A 14890-nucleotide genomic window follows, 5' to 3' on the forward strand; every position below is an offset into this window, starting at 1 on the left:
TTCTTGCAGGGAATCCAACATCCTTTATAGACTCCACATTGGCCACACTTGGCTGACACATTACCACATTCTCAGATGGGATGACCCCCCTCACTGCCAATGCGGAGCCTGCCTGACAGTGACCCTACCCTAATTTGGCTGTTTCGTGGTGGCACCTTAAGTTTGTTGACACACTACCTCTGCTGCTAGTGGACAATGCCAACTCGACTGACCTGGTATTATATTTTGCTCATGTAGGCGGTTTCTATTCAGCTGTGTAAGCTAGGTGTGATTGGCCTCATTGACCTCCTGAAGGGTCTCTGGACAGACGAAGTATATGCCATATAGGTGTCACTTCTGAGGTCATATATATATCACAATGTTCTCTTCCATAAAAACTATGTGTACTTCTTGCAATTTAATTTTTTCCCTTCCTTTTTCAGTTTAGTTATTACATTTAATCTCATATGCAGTATCCGAAATTCAAAATATGCAAGTAGGTTGCTATTAGCATGAGGGTTTATTTATTGTTATGAATGGAAAAGCGTGGTGGTGACAATTAAGGATTAGCTAGAGTATCGACCTCTGTAGACATGTTTCCAGAATTAGGTTTTTGTGGTTCTTAAATTTATTAAATATCATTCCCATGTCCTCTTCTTAGGTAAGATGTGCATTATTGAAATGTCAGAACTTGATACATTTCCCAGCTTTGTCTTCATGAAAGGGGAAAGGAACGACGAGAATCGACCAAGCAATAGTCTGTATTGTAGTTGTAAGTTGTCGTAGCTGTGTTGGAAAAGTACTAGAGCTTCAAGTGCTGATAGAAAGCACTGAAGCTGAAATTGTTATAGGAACAGAAAGCTGGCTAAAGCCGGAGATAAAATTCTGCCGAAATTTTTACAGAGGCACAAACCATGTTCAGAAAGGATAGATTAAATAAAGTAAGTGGTGGTGTGTTTGTGTCTGTTCGCAGTAGTTTATATTGTAGTGAAGTTGAAATAGATAGTTCCTGCGAATTACTATGGGTAGATGTTATACTCAACAGCCGTACCAAAATAATAGTTGGCTCCTACCGACACCCCCCCCCCCCCCCCAAATCAGATGATATAATAGCTGAACGCTTCAAAGGAAACTTGAATCTCATTACAAATAAGTACCCCACTCATACAGTTATAATTGGTGGAGACTTCAATCTACCCTCGATTTGTTGGCAAAAATACATGTTCAAAGCCGGTGGTAGACAGAAAACGTCTTCGGAAATTGCACTAAATACTTTCCCTGAGAATTACTTTTAACAATTAGTTCATGAGCCCACATGAATTGTAAATGGTTGCAAAAACACACTTGACCTCTTAGTCACAAATAATTCTGATCTAATAGAGAGCATCATGACGGATACAGGGATTAGTAAACCCAAGGTCATTGTAGAGAGGCTCAAAACCGTATCAACCAAAAGCACTAAAAATAAACACAAAATATATCTATTTAAAACAGCAGATAAAAATTCGCTTGATGCCTTCCTAAGAGAATGTCTCCATTCCTTCTAAGCTAATTATGTAAGTGTAGACCAAATATGGCTCAAATTCAAAGATACAGTATCGACAGCAATAGATAGATTCATACCGCATAAGTTAATAAGAGATGGGACTGATCCACCATGGTACACAAAACACGTCAGAACACTGTTGCAGAAGCAATGAAAAAAGCATGCCAAATGCAGAACACAAAATTCCCAAGACTGGCTAAGATTCAAGGAAGCTCAAAATTTAGTGTGGACGTCAATGCGAGATGCTTCTAATAGTTTCCACAATGAATTATTGTCTCAAAATATGGTAGAAAGCCCAAAGAGATTCTGGTCGTATGTAAAGTACAACAGTGGCAAAAAAACAGTCAGCACCGTTACTGCGCGATAGCAATGGAAATGTTACCGATGATGGTGCCACTAAAGCAGTTACTAAATAGTTTTCCCATATCACTGACCTCAATTTGCAGTAGGATTTTGGAGCGTATACTGCACTCGAACATTATAAATCACCTTGAAGAAAATGACTTATTGATACATAACCAACACGGATTCAGAAAATATTGTTCGTGCGCAACACAGCTAGCTCTTTATTCCCATGAAGTAATGAGTGAGTGCTGTCGGTGGGGGATCTCAGATTGAGTCCATATTCCTAGATTTCCAGAAGGCTTTTGATACCGTTCCTCACAAGCGACTGTTAATCAAATTGTGTGCATATGGAGTATCATCTCAGTTGTGTGACTGGATTCATGATTTCCTCTCAGAGAGGTCACAGTTCGTAGTGATAGATGGTAAATCATTGAGTAGAACAAGTGATATCTGGTATTTCCCAAGGTAATGTCATAGGCCCTCTACTGTTCCTGATTTATGCAAATGATCTGGGCGATAATCTGAGCAGCCCACTTAGATTGTTTGCAGATGACGCTGTAATTTACCATCTAGTAAAATCATCAGACGATCAATTCCAATTACAAAATGATCTAGAGAGAATTTCTGTATGGTGCGAAAAGTGGCAATTAGCACTAAACAAAGAAAAGTGTGAGGTCATCCACATGGGTACTAAAAGAAATCTGATAAATTTTGGGTATATGGTAAATCACACAAATCTAAGGGCTGTCAATTCGACTAAATACCTAGGAATTAGAATTATGAGCAACTTAAATTGGAAAGACCACATTGATAATATTGTGGGGAAGGCGAAACAAAGACTGCGCTTTGTTGGCAGAACACTTTTAAGATGCGACAAACCCACTAAAGAGACAGCTTACATTATACTTGTCCGTCCTCTGCTGGAATATTGCTGCTGCGTGGCATGGGATCCTTACCAGGTAGGATTGACGGAGGACATCGAAAAAGTGCAAAGAAAGGCAGCTCGTTTCGTGTTATCGTGCAATAGGGATGAGAGTGTCACTGGTATGATACGCGAGTTGGGGTGGCAGTCACTGAATCAAAGGCGGTTTTCTTTGCGGCGAGATCTATTTACGAAATTTAAATCACCAGCTTTCTCTTCTGAATGCATAAATATTTTGTTGATGCCCACCTACATAGGGAGAAATGATCATCATAATAAAATAAGAGAAATCAGAGCTCGAACAGAAAGATTTAGGTGTTCCTTTTTCTCACACGCCGTTCGAGAGTGGAATGGTAGAGAAGTAGTATGAAAATGGTTCGATGAACCCTCTGCCAGGCACTTAAGTGTGAATTGCAGAGTAACCATGTAGATGTAGATGTAGATGTTGATTCAAATTATCCATGATACGGCTGTGTCAAAAGGTGAAACAAGTGGGAAATGGGAGCAGTTAAATATTCTTGCTGCAGGTGTTATGTTGTATATGAACAAGAAAAAAAACCTTTTAGTTTTCCTTAGTTTTGGTGTAAACATATGAGAATTTAGTGATGAACATGGTCTAAAGTAGATATTAGTTGCAAAAAAAAAAAAAAGTAATGCTTTTTTTCCATAGAGATATCAGCCTTTGTTTTTTTTCCAGTTCTTGTGATAATAAATGAGTAAAAGATTGTGGAGTGGATGGGACAATAGCTAGTTACGCAGTGTGGTCATTCTAACAATTTAAATTTCGAAGAACAATTTACTTTTTGGTTTGACAGCCATGGACATTTCAGTTATTACTTTTTGTTTTGCTGGATGACCAGTGTTAGAAAATAGATACCTATAATTGCTTGAAGAAAGATTAGGGTTTAATGTCCAGTTGCAAGTGAGATCATTTAGAGACGGGTTATCACTGGACATTTTTCCAGTGAATCAACAAGGATATTGTCTTGACTGCATTTTCAATTGATTCAATCCATCTGGTTGTGGTTGAATGCAGTGCTGTCGCTAGTCCACAGAGCTTTCTCATATGCTGTGTTTTTCCTGTGAGGTATTGTGTGCTGTATCTAATGAGATGCCTGAAGTGTTGGCTGGCTGACTCACATTTGGTTGACAAACTTCCATAACCATACCATCAGTTGTTTCCAGACCTCAGTTGGATGTCCAGTATGTGCCCTATCTTTGATCGATATTAAATCAAGTTTACATTTAAATAAGTGGAATTAGATTGTCATTATGAAGGCAGATGAATAATTCACTTTATTCAGCTTTGCTAAGCTTTTTGTAAACACCAATTTCCCCATTTTTTCTCAATGAATGTTTCACTCATTCACTTCTAAACTGTAGAAAACAATGTTTTGACTCTGGATTAAGCTGTGTTGAACTTTTGAGAAACTGAAGAGCTTATAACTAAAGTATATTCATTCAATGAAATAGTGAAACAAAAAAGTCACATGTAATTTTCTTTTTAAAAGAAGTTATACAGACAGAGCTTCAGAAAGCTTTTTATTTTGTTGAACCAGATGATCAATTTTCACAGTGAATTTTAAAAATTTTAAACTTTTGCGATTGTTAAAAACACCCATATGTTGTAGAGCTATGAAATGTTAGGAACAATAAATAATTTAAATGTGATACAAATCAGTTAAATTTCACTTGATAAACATCCCAGGATGTTTCTTTAAGACCTCTTCCTTACCTGTAGGTAATTAATGTATGTAAAATCCTTTTCATAGTGCGTGAAAACATCAATGAGGTCTGAGTGAGTGGTTTTGTAGTAACTTGGCTAGCTGTTGTCTCGACAGGTTTCCCTTCTGTTATATAGTAGTCCATCTTCCCAGTACAAATAATTAAGTAGATGCACTTTGTACTTAATGTGTTTAGTAGTAGATTATTTCCAGTCATTGCCAAAACCAGTCCTCACCTATTAAATGTAATTGACCAAAATTTTCAACTATGTTATTGTTATCAGTTGGCAACAAAGGTTCCTCCATTTTCAGAAATTATTTCCATTCTTGTCCAAAAATGGATTTGACTGACAAATAGCTATGTTATTGAACTGAGAAACTAATTTTGATTCTTATGTGAACATTGAAACACTTTATTCAAAACTGAAGGACAATTCAGTGTTTAGTTAATTAATACAAACAAAGCACTTTCATTACTTTCTTTTGAATTTATTGTAGTATTTAATACATCTGTCTTTCTCAAATACACGTGACCTGTAGTGAAATCACTTATTAACTGTTATTACCAAATCCAGCGTGATTTACTGCGCTGTGTGTGCTCTTTATGCTTCATAACTGGTTTTTCCCACTCTTTCCCCTCCTCATTGTGAATACATTTCTTCATGATACAGAATGTGAGAGAGACTCAGTTTCTTTTCAATCCCCTATACTATCTAGTCGTGTGTGTGTGTGTGTGTGTGTGTGTGTGTGTGTGTGTGTGTGTGTGTGTGTGTGTGTGTGTGTGAGAGAGAGAGAGAGAGAGAGAGAGAGAGAGAGATATTTTTGTAAACACTTTTTGTTTCCAGAATGATATGAAACTAAATGCGACACTTAATACAGTGATTTTTGCTCATTCTCCCTTTTTCTGGCTCATTCCACTTTTGCAAAAAATTATTCTCTCATTTTGTGAGTCATAGACAGGAATTATAAGAGACACTTACAGCACAGTATTCCAGTATTGTTTTTACTAGTGTGCAACATCTTGTGATACCATAATCGTTTGGAGCATTGTATATGTAATTTGTGTAGAAACTATTAACATGTATTAAACTTTGGTGTTCCTTTGTGCAAGTTGGTTTGATCACCGCCATACTGTAGTAGGCATGGTTGTGTTGTAGGTGGTTTTTCCTAGCCTTTCTACAACATGACTTGTCGGATTGTTTGGGGTACCCGTAGTTTAATATAGAATCTGAACTGTCAGTAAACTGGGCATTTTTCACATATAAAAAGCATTGAGGTGAAAATCAAATTAACTGTTCAAAAAAATATGCTGTGAGAGCAGAGGAGATGTTGAACCTCAACCCTTTTGATATTTAGCCCGATACTTAACAACCAAGACACAGTTTTTTCCACATAATGCTTGATTGTCACTTGTTAAACAGCAGTTTGTGAATTCACCTACCTTTGCAGGAAAGCGGTGGTAGAGACTGGAACACCAGAACTGTTAAATGACGTAACAGAGGAAGCACATTAGGAATAATAATGTTCACTCTACGTTTTCCCCCCTGTATGTACTTCTGCTATGCAAATAAAAATTATAGACCTATGTTTGCATATGATTTTAAAATCAGCAGCAGTATAATTTCCCACTAAAAGTGGGAAACTGTTTGATTTACTAGTGAAGTGGCATTATGCATCTTCTAATGTGACTTTAGGGCAGGTAAAAAATAACAGGACACACTGATGTAAAACAACTTGGATACATGATGGTTCCATAATTTTTTTATGGATTGAGGCACCATTGTACAGTCACTAATTCAGTAACTTGGATTTAAATATAGCAAAGTAGATACTGCATTTTTATGACTAAAACATTAAAATTTAGTTTTTTCTCTAACAGTTTTCTGCTGTCAGGAATGAAATTGGGGCCAGTAATGGGATACAAGAGTAACAGGAAGCTTGTTTCCTGTTTCATCATTGAATGTTGCACAAATAGTACACATTTTACTTTCACTGAACTGCACTATTGCATGTTTTAAGGGGAGCGAATTGGTGTACGAGACATATGTTGTGTTCAGGAGCTCATACAAACCATTGCAGGGGAATCCCACATCTGAGATTTCTGTATCTGTGTTAATATTAATGGGTTTTTAAGTATCACTTTAATATCATGTTGGTTCTGGCCTTATGATGCTACTGGCATAGTATAGTATAGTACTTGTGTGTGTGTGTCTGCAGGTATGTGAGTGAACAAAAATCAGAGTGCAGTGTATAGGGGGGAAAACGTTATGTAAATGATGATATGTGGTGGTGTGGGTGACATTGAAACTGATTTGTAAAGATACTGAGTGGATCAGGCACTGTGGATCAGAAGCCATGAGCCAGATAATTTCCAGTAAAGAGATTGTAATGTTTGATTGATTGCCAAAGTCATTAATGAACATAATTTGATTACTATATTCCTTTTTCTAAAGTGGAGTTTCATACTGAAACAAAGCTGGTTCTGGCTCATAGGCTGTTTCATCGACCCCCACTTTTCTTTCAGGGGATTCCAGCATATCACTGTGTCTACATACTAAGCAGTATGATTCAAATTTGATTTTTTCATGCCAGCAGTTGGAGCAACACATCTGGGATCTTCATGCCTGCCTGTAGCACAGCCAACAGCTACTCCATGTAAGTGACTTAAATATTTTAGCTTTTCTTTTTATGACTAGTTTAAAGACCATTTAAGGGGCTCCGGAACGCCCTATACTTGCAATGTTAAAATAACGCTTACAAATTACATCTTTCCTCACAAAGTATTTGAGGTAGGAAGTTGAACTTTTTACAGATTATTTATTGGAATATGGGCTACAACTTAACACAGGGATTTTACAAAATTTTAGTTCAGTTATTAAAGATGATTTTTTTTCAATTGTAATGAAAATTCACAACTTTTTTTGCAATTTTTTATTTATATATTCAAAAATATACAGTTTTTTGGAAAAAGGCTGTGTTAAATTATGCAGAAGGTACTGTGTAACATTTACTGAAAGTTTGAAACAAATATGTTTGGAAGATCCTTAGAAAACATGTAATTAGTATGAGAAAATAGAAGTTTTGGGAATCGAGCGACAAAGATTGGATTAACTTTTTAGTGCATTCCAGGTCCATAGGATGGATTATCTTCATCCTCTGCAACTCCTCCTCCAGCTTCCTCTTGTTCCTCCTCCTGTTTACTCTTGCTTGTATTTCTAGACTCTTTACAGCCCTGTCTGCAGCCCGAAGGCGTTCCTTGTCTAAAGCAAGCATCGCTCGTACCATGTTAGAACCTATCTTCATTCCCATATTTCTAAATACCTTGCACCTTACAATGTTGCCATCATTGAAAGTCGCAACAGCATCATACACAGCAAAGTGAAGTGTTTCTATTCCAACAAATACAGTCTTGGGGATTCTCGACCATATAACACTATTTACACTTTCATTGGGGTTTTGAGTTTTTCCGTGAATACACTTTTTCAACAGTTCAGGTGCTGCTAAGTCTCTGAAAATAGGTTTTATCACCTCCATTATTGCATGAGGCAGACTATGCTTATGAGTGTACACTTCACCAGTTAGCAATCCTTTGTTATATTTACACCAACTGTCTTCTTCTTTGGGACACAAGCTATGTTGGGGATTTTCATCGTCTTTATTGTTTACAGTAATAACACATACCTTTGGCTTTCCAACATTTCTCCTTTTCTTAAAAGCCTTCAGAGGATTTCTAATAACTTTACTTTTACTCATTATTATACTTCAACAAAACAGAGACTCAAGAAACAGAATTAATTACGAATATTTTCGAGATAACGACAGAGTAAATAAACATGAAACAATTGACAATCACACCAGCGATATATATTGAACCATCACAGGTTAACCACAACACATACTTTATCTCACATAACTAAAATGTACCTGATGAACCCGGACGTTAATAATAACACCATTTGACAGCAGTTTAACAGCGCCACAGTGGGTCACGCCCATGTAGAACACATTTCAAAAAAAAATTTAAAAATAGTTGTAGTCTTCGGAATTGAATAAATTATATATCTATTAAAAGGTAATAGTCTGCAGATTCAGAAAACGCAAAAAAGTAAAAATTGAACTTTTCATGATTTTGAGCCTTTCCGGAGCCCCTTAATGCTTCAAAAATTTCTTCTCTTATAATAAGAATAGTCACTATGCAAATGCACCAAAATTTACATTTTCAGATTTGTAGCATTACAGTATGGTAATATATAATATATTGTATGTACCTTGAACTTGACTTACAGTGTGCAATTTATTTGACCCTAAAAGGTTAATCCAGTTGATGAATGACTAAAAAAAAGTATGATAAATGTATGTAACAAATGTTCTGGCCAGTAAGTAATTCATTACAAGACACGAGTGTACAACAGAATGATTTTTTGTTGTGCTATATAGCAAGAGTTTGATAGCTCAGTGACTGCCAACCAGAATACCTGTTTTTTAAACCAAGTCTGAAAGATGGAGTTTTTTAAAGCCAATAACAGTTTTCAATCAGAGGTTTATCTTGTAAAGAAAAGCACAAAATGCTCATTTTGAGTGTGATGCATATCATGTTAGGTAGTCATGTTCCTGTTTTCTCTTTATGTTGATGCTACTGACAGTGCCAATTAATTCATGTAATCTGGTGTTACCAGAGGGACTGCTCACTATCTATGTTAGTAAACAGAAAATCAACAATGTGAGGAAAAGATAGATCACTGCTTACTGTAAAGATGACAGCCACGCACAATTAAGACACCTACACGTTAGCTTTCATCCACAGCCTTCGTCAGAGAAAGAAAGAGAAGCACACACACGTTCATTCACACAGACAAGCACACCACATGTACACATGACTGCTTGCTTGTATGAGTGAATGAGTGTGTGTGTGTGTGTGTGTGTGTGTGTGTGTGTGTGTGAAGGCTGTGGCTGTGGCCAAAATCTAGTGTGTAAGTGTCCTTTAATTGCATCTGTGTGCAAGTTAATGTGTCATCTTTATGATAAGTAGCAATCTATCTTTTTCGTACATTGTTGATATTCCAACCTGGAGTTTCCATTGTTTAGTAAACATAATGTCAGTTGAGTTGCTAAGGGATTGAAATTAAACTCTGTGTAGAATGTATAGGCTGTGGCGCATAAATTGGCAATAAAAAACCATGTGATGAATCCCATTTAGTGAGAATTATTTACATTGTGTATGGGAAACACTTTCATTAGAGTACTGTTCATTAACTTGGTGGCACCAGTACTCAAATGAAAGTGTTTGTTAGTTTTTGTTTGTCAGTATTTGCACCACATACAGTATAAACCCCCTTTTACGTTCGCGGAATTAACATTTTCCCGCTGTTTACAAAGTTTTTTTATCGTTCCCATCATATTTCCTATGTCCACAAAGTTAATTTGCACCCGATTTTGCGTCAACATATTTATAATTTTCCCGCGATTTATGCATTACGAAAAAATGTTCTTGGAGAAGAAAATGACGCTCCCCATCCAGTAGTGTTTAAAAATATTATGTGGTTAAGTTTTTTGACTCCAGGGCACTCTACTCAGCAGATTTGAATTGGTAAATATGTAAAAGTTGGAACAATTCATGCCATATTTCCTTCCGCTGCCAAGCTCAACTTGGCGTGGTGGCTGATAGGAGTAACTAGGTTTGTTCGAATAAAGATATCGTGACCAATCACAACCATTTCCAAACTGTCTCCACTGTGCAAATGCAGTTTCGTGATTGTTGTGATCACCATTGACACTTCTGTGGAACCAAATTTAGCATGTTTCGGTGTTTGGCCACTTATAGTGCTAAATGTCACCGTCATTCACTTTGCGTTGCTCAAATGTTTTTAGTTTAAACACAGCAGCCTTACCTTAGACATGTCTGCTTGTGTCTGTGTATGTGCGGATGGATATGTGTGTGTGTTTGCGCGCGAGTGTATACCTGTCCTTTTTTCCCCCTTGGGTAAGTCTTTCCGCTCCCGGGATTGGAATGACTCCTTACCCTCTCCCTTAAAACCCACATCCTTTCGTCTTTCCCTCTCCTTCCCTCTTTCCTGACGAAGAAACCATTGGTTGCAAAAGCTAGAATTTTGTGTGTATGTATGTGTTTGTGTTTCTATCGACCTGCCAGCACTTTCGTATGGTAAGTCACATCATCTTTGTTTTTAAATATATTTTTCCCATGTGGAATGTTTCCCTCTATTATATTCATGACATTGTAATAAAGCATATATGCTGGCGTTAGGTTTTAGTTTCTTCAGAATTAATTTTGAATCTGTTCAGAATGATGTGCTCTGCAAAAGTGGATTTCACTAGTTTCTCGAGCTACACATTTGCCATGCCTGGCGCAGTTTTCCTGTGAGAATATGAAAGAGAACCCATTGATTGTACCAGTGTAAATTGTGCTTAAATTAAAGAGTGTATTGTAACTAATATGAATCCAGTACTCTCCTTTATTAACTGAGAACATTTTTATTGTGCTTGTAGATCTGTTGTGTGGTAATGATGGATTAAACTGAAATGCGTTTGATTTATTTACAGCTATGGAGTTAAGCCGTGTTTATGGGAAATCTCCAGTCACAGCCTCAACACCCACCATGCGACTGACTGGCCAGCACCTGAAATCAGATTTGCCTAATGTAAAAAATCAGTTCCATTCTTTTGGGCCTTCAAGAGGTGAGTACGGATCAGTCAGAAATAGTTTTATGTTTATGTATTGAAATCTCGTGTGTAAAACAGCCCCAAACATCTGATTACTTGAAAAGAGTTAATGTGTTAATTATTTGACATTAAGCACATGGAGGAAAAGTGTAGAAATTATATTTAGCATTTCTTGGAATTACCTAAGTGCTCTCCTTAGAAACACTGGATGAGGACAATCATAGTCTTCTTCCTTTCAAAGATTAGGATGTTGCCTGTTCCAGCCGTACTTAAAAATGAAATCAAATATAGTTAATCATATGACGGTTAAAGAATAATGTGGGCCCCACCTTTCAGGGATTCGCAGGACACTTAAAATTATTATACATCTTAAACACTGACAGCAGTGAGAATTCATGATATCTATCATAATATTCTGGATCTGCATGCAGTTGAGCTGCAATGTTACAAGCGACCTCGCAGCACTTCATACAGGAACACAGACGGGATTTTTCGTCTTCTTATATGGTGGTGAAATGCTAATATAAAGCCGCCTGTGGATTTCAACCTTTCTTACCATCTTGTGTTTTTGCTGGTATGGAGAAACCCCCAATAATGTGTCAAACAAGAATAAAAATTTAAAAATTTACAACACATAATAGGTCAAAGATACATTATAAAAAATCACATAAACACACACATAAGAAACACGCACCATGTCTGCTCATTTATTGTAGCATACACTCACCTGGCTGGATACCGTCATATATCTACAAAGAAAATGACCTAGAAATGAAAAACGAAAGTACAAAACAGAAGTTTTATTAAATTATCATAAACCTACGTGTACTGCTTTTAACCATTACTCAGGTGATTTTGAATCATCATCACTTTATTCCTTGTAGAGAACATCGTGTTCTGTGCCATCAGGTGCATTAGAAACACAGTATTTTTTTAAATGGGTGATGGACAGCTTTAGTTGGGATACATTTCCGTGATTGTTCCATCCCCTCACACACTCGAGACAAGCTTGCACACTTAACGTATCTTGTAGGCATCCATTGCCTATCTTCTTTAGTTAGCCATTGGGACTGCATATTTTTAAGCTTGTCCTTAAATGGTTTGTATAAACAAATATCTAATGGCTGTAGAATTGACTTCATCCCTCATGGAATTACAACCAAGCCTGCCTCACCGTCTACAAATTTTTCTTTACAGCTATAGTAATATGAACTGCATACGAATCTAATATGAACATGTTTGACAAACCTAGCAAGGTACCAGGATGACGTTGCCCTATAAATCTAATCTAGTCTATTATGTCCTCTGTGAACCAGTCAATTTCATTACAATAATGTCCTTTGGAAATACTTGAGAGTTTGGTAAAATCTTACATGTAAAAATGGCAGTTTATGGCCATGGGCTATAAAAGCAAGTGTGCAGACATGCACTGTTTTTCACTACTCGTGGACATTATTTTAATGTCTTTCTTCCCTTTTGCCTCCACTGTTTAATTTGTAGGCATATTGGAATAAACTGGAGTGTGGTTCACATTAGTCTACTTATCTGGCTAAGACGATTACTATTTTCGTTGTGTAGTCGGATTATGAAGTGCAGAAATTCAATGAGTTTTTCCTTGCACTTTACTGGCAGTTTCTGTGCAACTGAAGTGTGCCTATGAAGAAAAAATCCCCAATGTTCCATGAAATGGGCAACCAAGCTATGGCTTCTTTGAAATCTTTGATTTTCTGCTGTCAAGCAACGTCATGTGCTTTGACGTGAGTAATTTCTGGACTCATAGGTAAGCACTTCTGTTGCTGCTCCCAAACAAAATTGTTCAGCACGACTTCTAACACATAGTGGCAGCCACATTTTGCCCCAGAAAATGTTTTCCTATTGCTGGAACAAACTAAAAGTTCCTGTTGCTGTGTCCATTGCCTCACATTACCCTCGTCAGGCCTGTATCGCTTACCTGCAGCGCAATTTGTTGTTGTCTCGGTAAGAGAAATCACTTATCTTTTCACATTCACAGTAGAGTTAACATGCTTCATCATGATAGATTACAATCTGGCACCTTACGGAAGTACAAAAGTAGACTGAAGCAAAGGATGAAATTTGAATGTAAAATCCACAGATGTATTTGCGAGCACTGCTCTCTTTTGCTGGAGCTGTCGAAATGTAAAACCGTGCTTGCCAACTTGAGAAAGTTTCTTAGAGACGTCCATTTTTATGGTGTGTATTTTTATAGCCACGAGTATTTGAAAAATTGCTAAATTTAAAGGTGAGCATTATTAAATTTGAATTTTCTCCACGATGAAAAATTATTAACATTCAACTCTCAAAATACTTAACACAGAGGCTGCCATGGCAAAATACATACTTATGGCAGCTTCTAGTGGAATTTTCCGGAAATTACTTGGACTTTGCCCCCGAATCTAAGTGACAGGTGCATTGTCGGACCACGAAAATCGGAAAGAAAAGATTGGCTTGCATTCGGGTAAATAAAGTAGTCTGTATTATTTGAGATTGGAAATTCGTGTCTACTTCTTCCTTTGAATGCTAAGACAATTGATTTAAAGTTTACTTACTGTGAAATTCCAGGCATATCAGTAAGAGATAATATAAACGACACAATTATAATCAACTTTGTACGGATTAACAGAGAATGCGTCAAAGATGGACTGGTGTGGGGACCATTTATAAACCAATATAGAGCCACTAGACTAAAGTTAGAAACCGACATTATAGTTTGTGCATTGAGTAATGACTCACCTGGCTCCTAATGAATATAGACTTGAAGCGAAGTGGCTGTGTGCTTATAATCCGTTTTTCCATTTGTTTGTTCTTATGCACAGGTTTATGGTGTTTGTTACCCACTATTAGTACAATAATGTGAAAGCTACATCAGTTGTACATCTTCTGAGTATGATATTAAAACTCTGTGGCTAAAAGTCAAGAGACAACCCACTGAGAGCACTCATTGGTACACATGTGCCGGCATGATGTGGCAGTTCTGTAAATGTGAGAGGTAGCGAGGAAGTGAGTGAGTTCAAATTGGGCACGACTATATACCTTCAAAAATTGGTGCATTCCCGAAGTGATATGATGCGTGGGGCCTCGTGACTTTTAGGGACATGTTTGTAAATTGAAAATGTGACTGAACCAATAAGGCCAATAACCTTTCTATGTGACCTAAGAAATGAACTGATTGGGACTTTTGAGCTGTAGGACTTCCATTGCATCTGTAGTGAGAAGACCAGCGACAAAATGAGCCAGTGAGAGGTAAGAATACTGAATGAAGTGAAACAATGGTTAGCACGCCGGACTCTCATTCGGGGAACGACAATTTGAAGCCCTGCCCAGTATGGGTCCTTTGAATGGGCCAATTTCCTTCTCCATCTTTCCCTACTCTAAGCCGTGTGCTCTGCTGAGTGGAACGATCTTGTTGTCAATGGGATGTTAAACTTTAGTCTTCGTTCCTTCCTGAGGCAACAGGACGTGGTTTTTGTTGTTAAATTGCTGCCAAATACCTATCAATTGTGAAAATAAATGCATGTTTCTACTCAAAGTGATACAGACAACATTGTCATAGGTCTGCAAACAGTGAAAGAAGGTGTAGTAAGGTGTGACAAGTTGCAATTCGATGCAGCGTGTGGATGAAAGCACGTGGGTCTAGTGGATGCTTTGCAAATTGTATGTAGTCCTGTTAGTTCTTGC

General features: G+C 37.2%; 1 protein-coding gene across 3 annotated transcripts in view; it reads left to right on the plus strand.

Annotated features, from left to right (window-relative positions):
- Nucleotides 1-14890, plus strand: part of LOC126262561 (nuclear factor of activated T-cells 5-like) — a 419353-nt gene that overhangs the window by 385862 nt on the left and 18601 nt on the right. For 2 of the 3 annotated variants that reach the window (XM_049959258.1, XM_049959260.1), the window contains exons 10-11: nucleotides 7109-7171; nucleotides 11075-11209. In XM_049959258.1, the coding sequence (XP_049815215.1) occupies nucleotides 7109-7171; nucleotides 11075-11209 (198 nt within the window). The remainder of the gene's footprint in view (nucleotides 1-7108; nucleotides 7172-11074; nucleotides 11210-14890) is intronic. The other variant, XM_049959259.1, reaches the window with a different exon arrangement.

This window comes from Schistocerca nitens, chromosome 6 (genome assembly GCF_023898315.1).
Source record: "Schistocerca nitens isolate TAMUIC-IGC-003100 chromosome 6, iqSchNite1.1, whole genome shotgun sequence".
NCBI lineage: Eukaryota > Metazoa > Arthropoda > Insecta > Orthoptera > Acrididae > Schistocerca > Schistocerca nitens.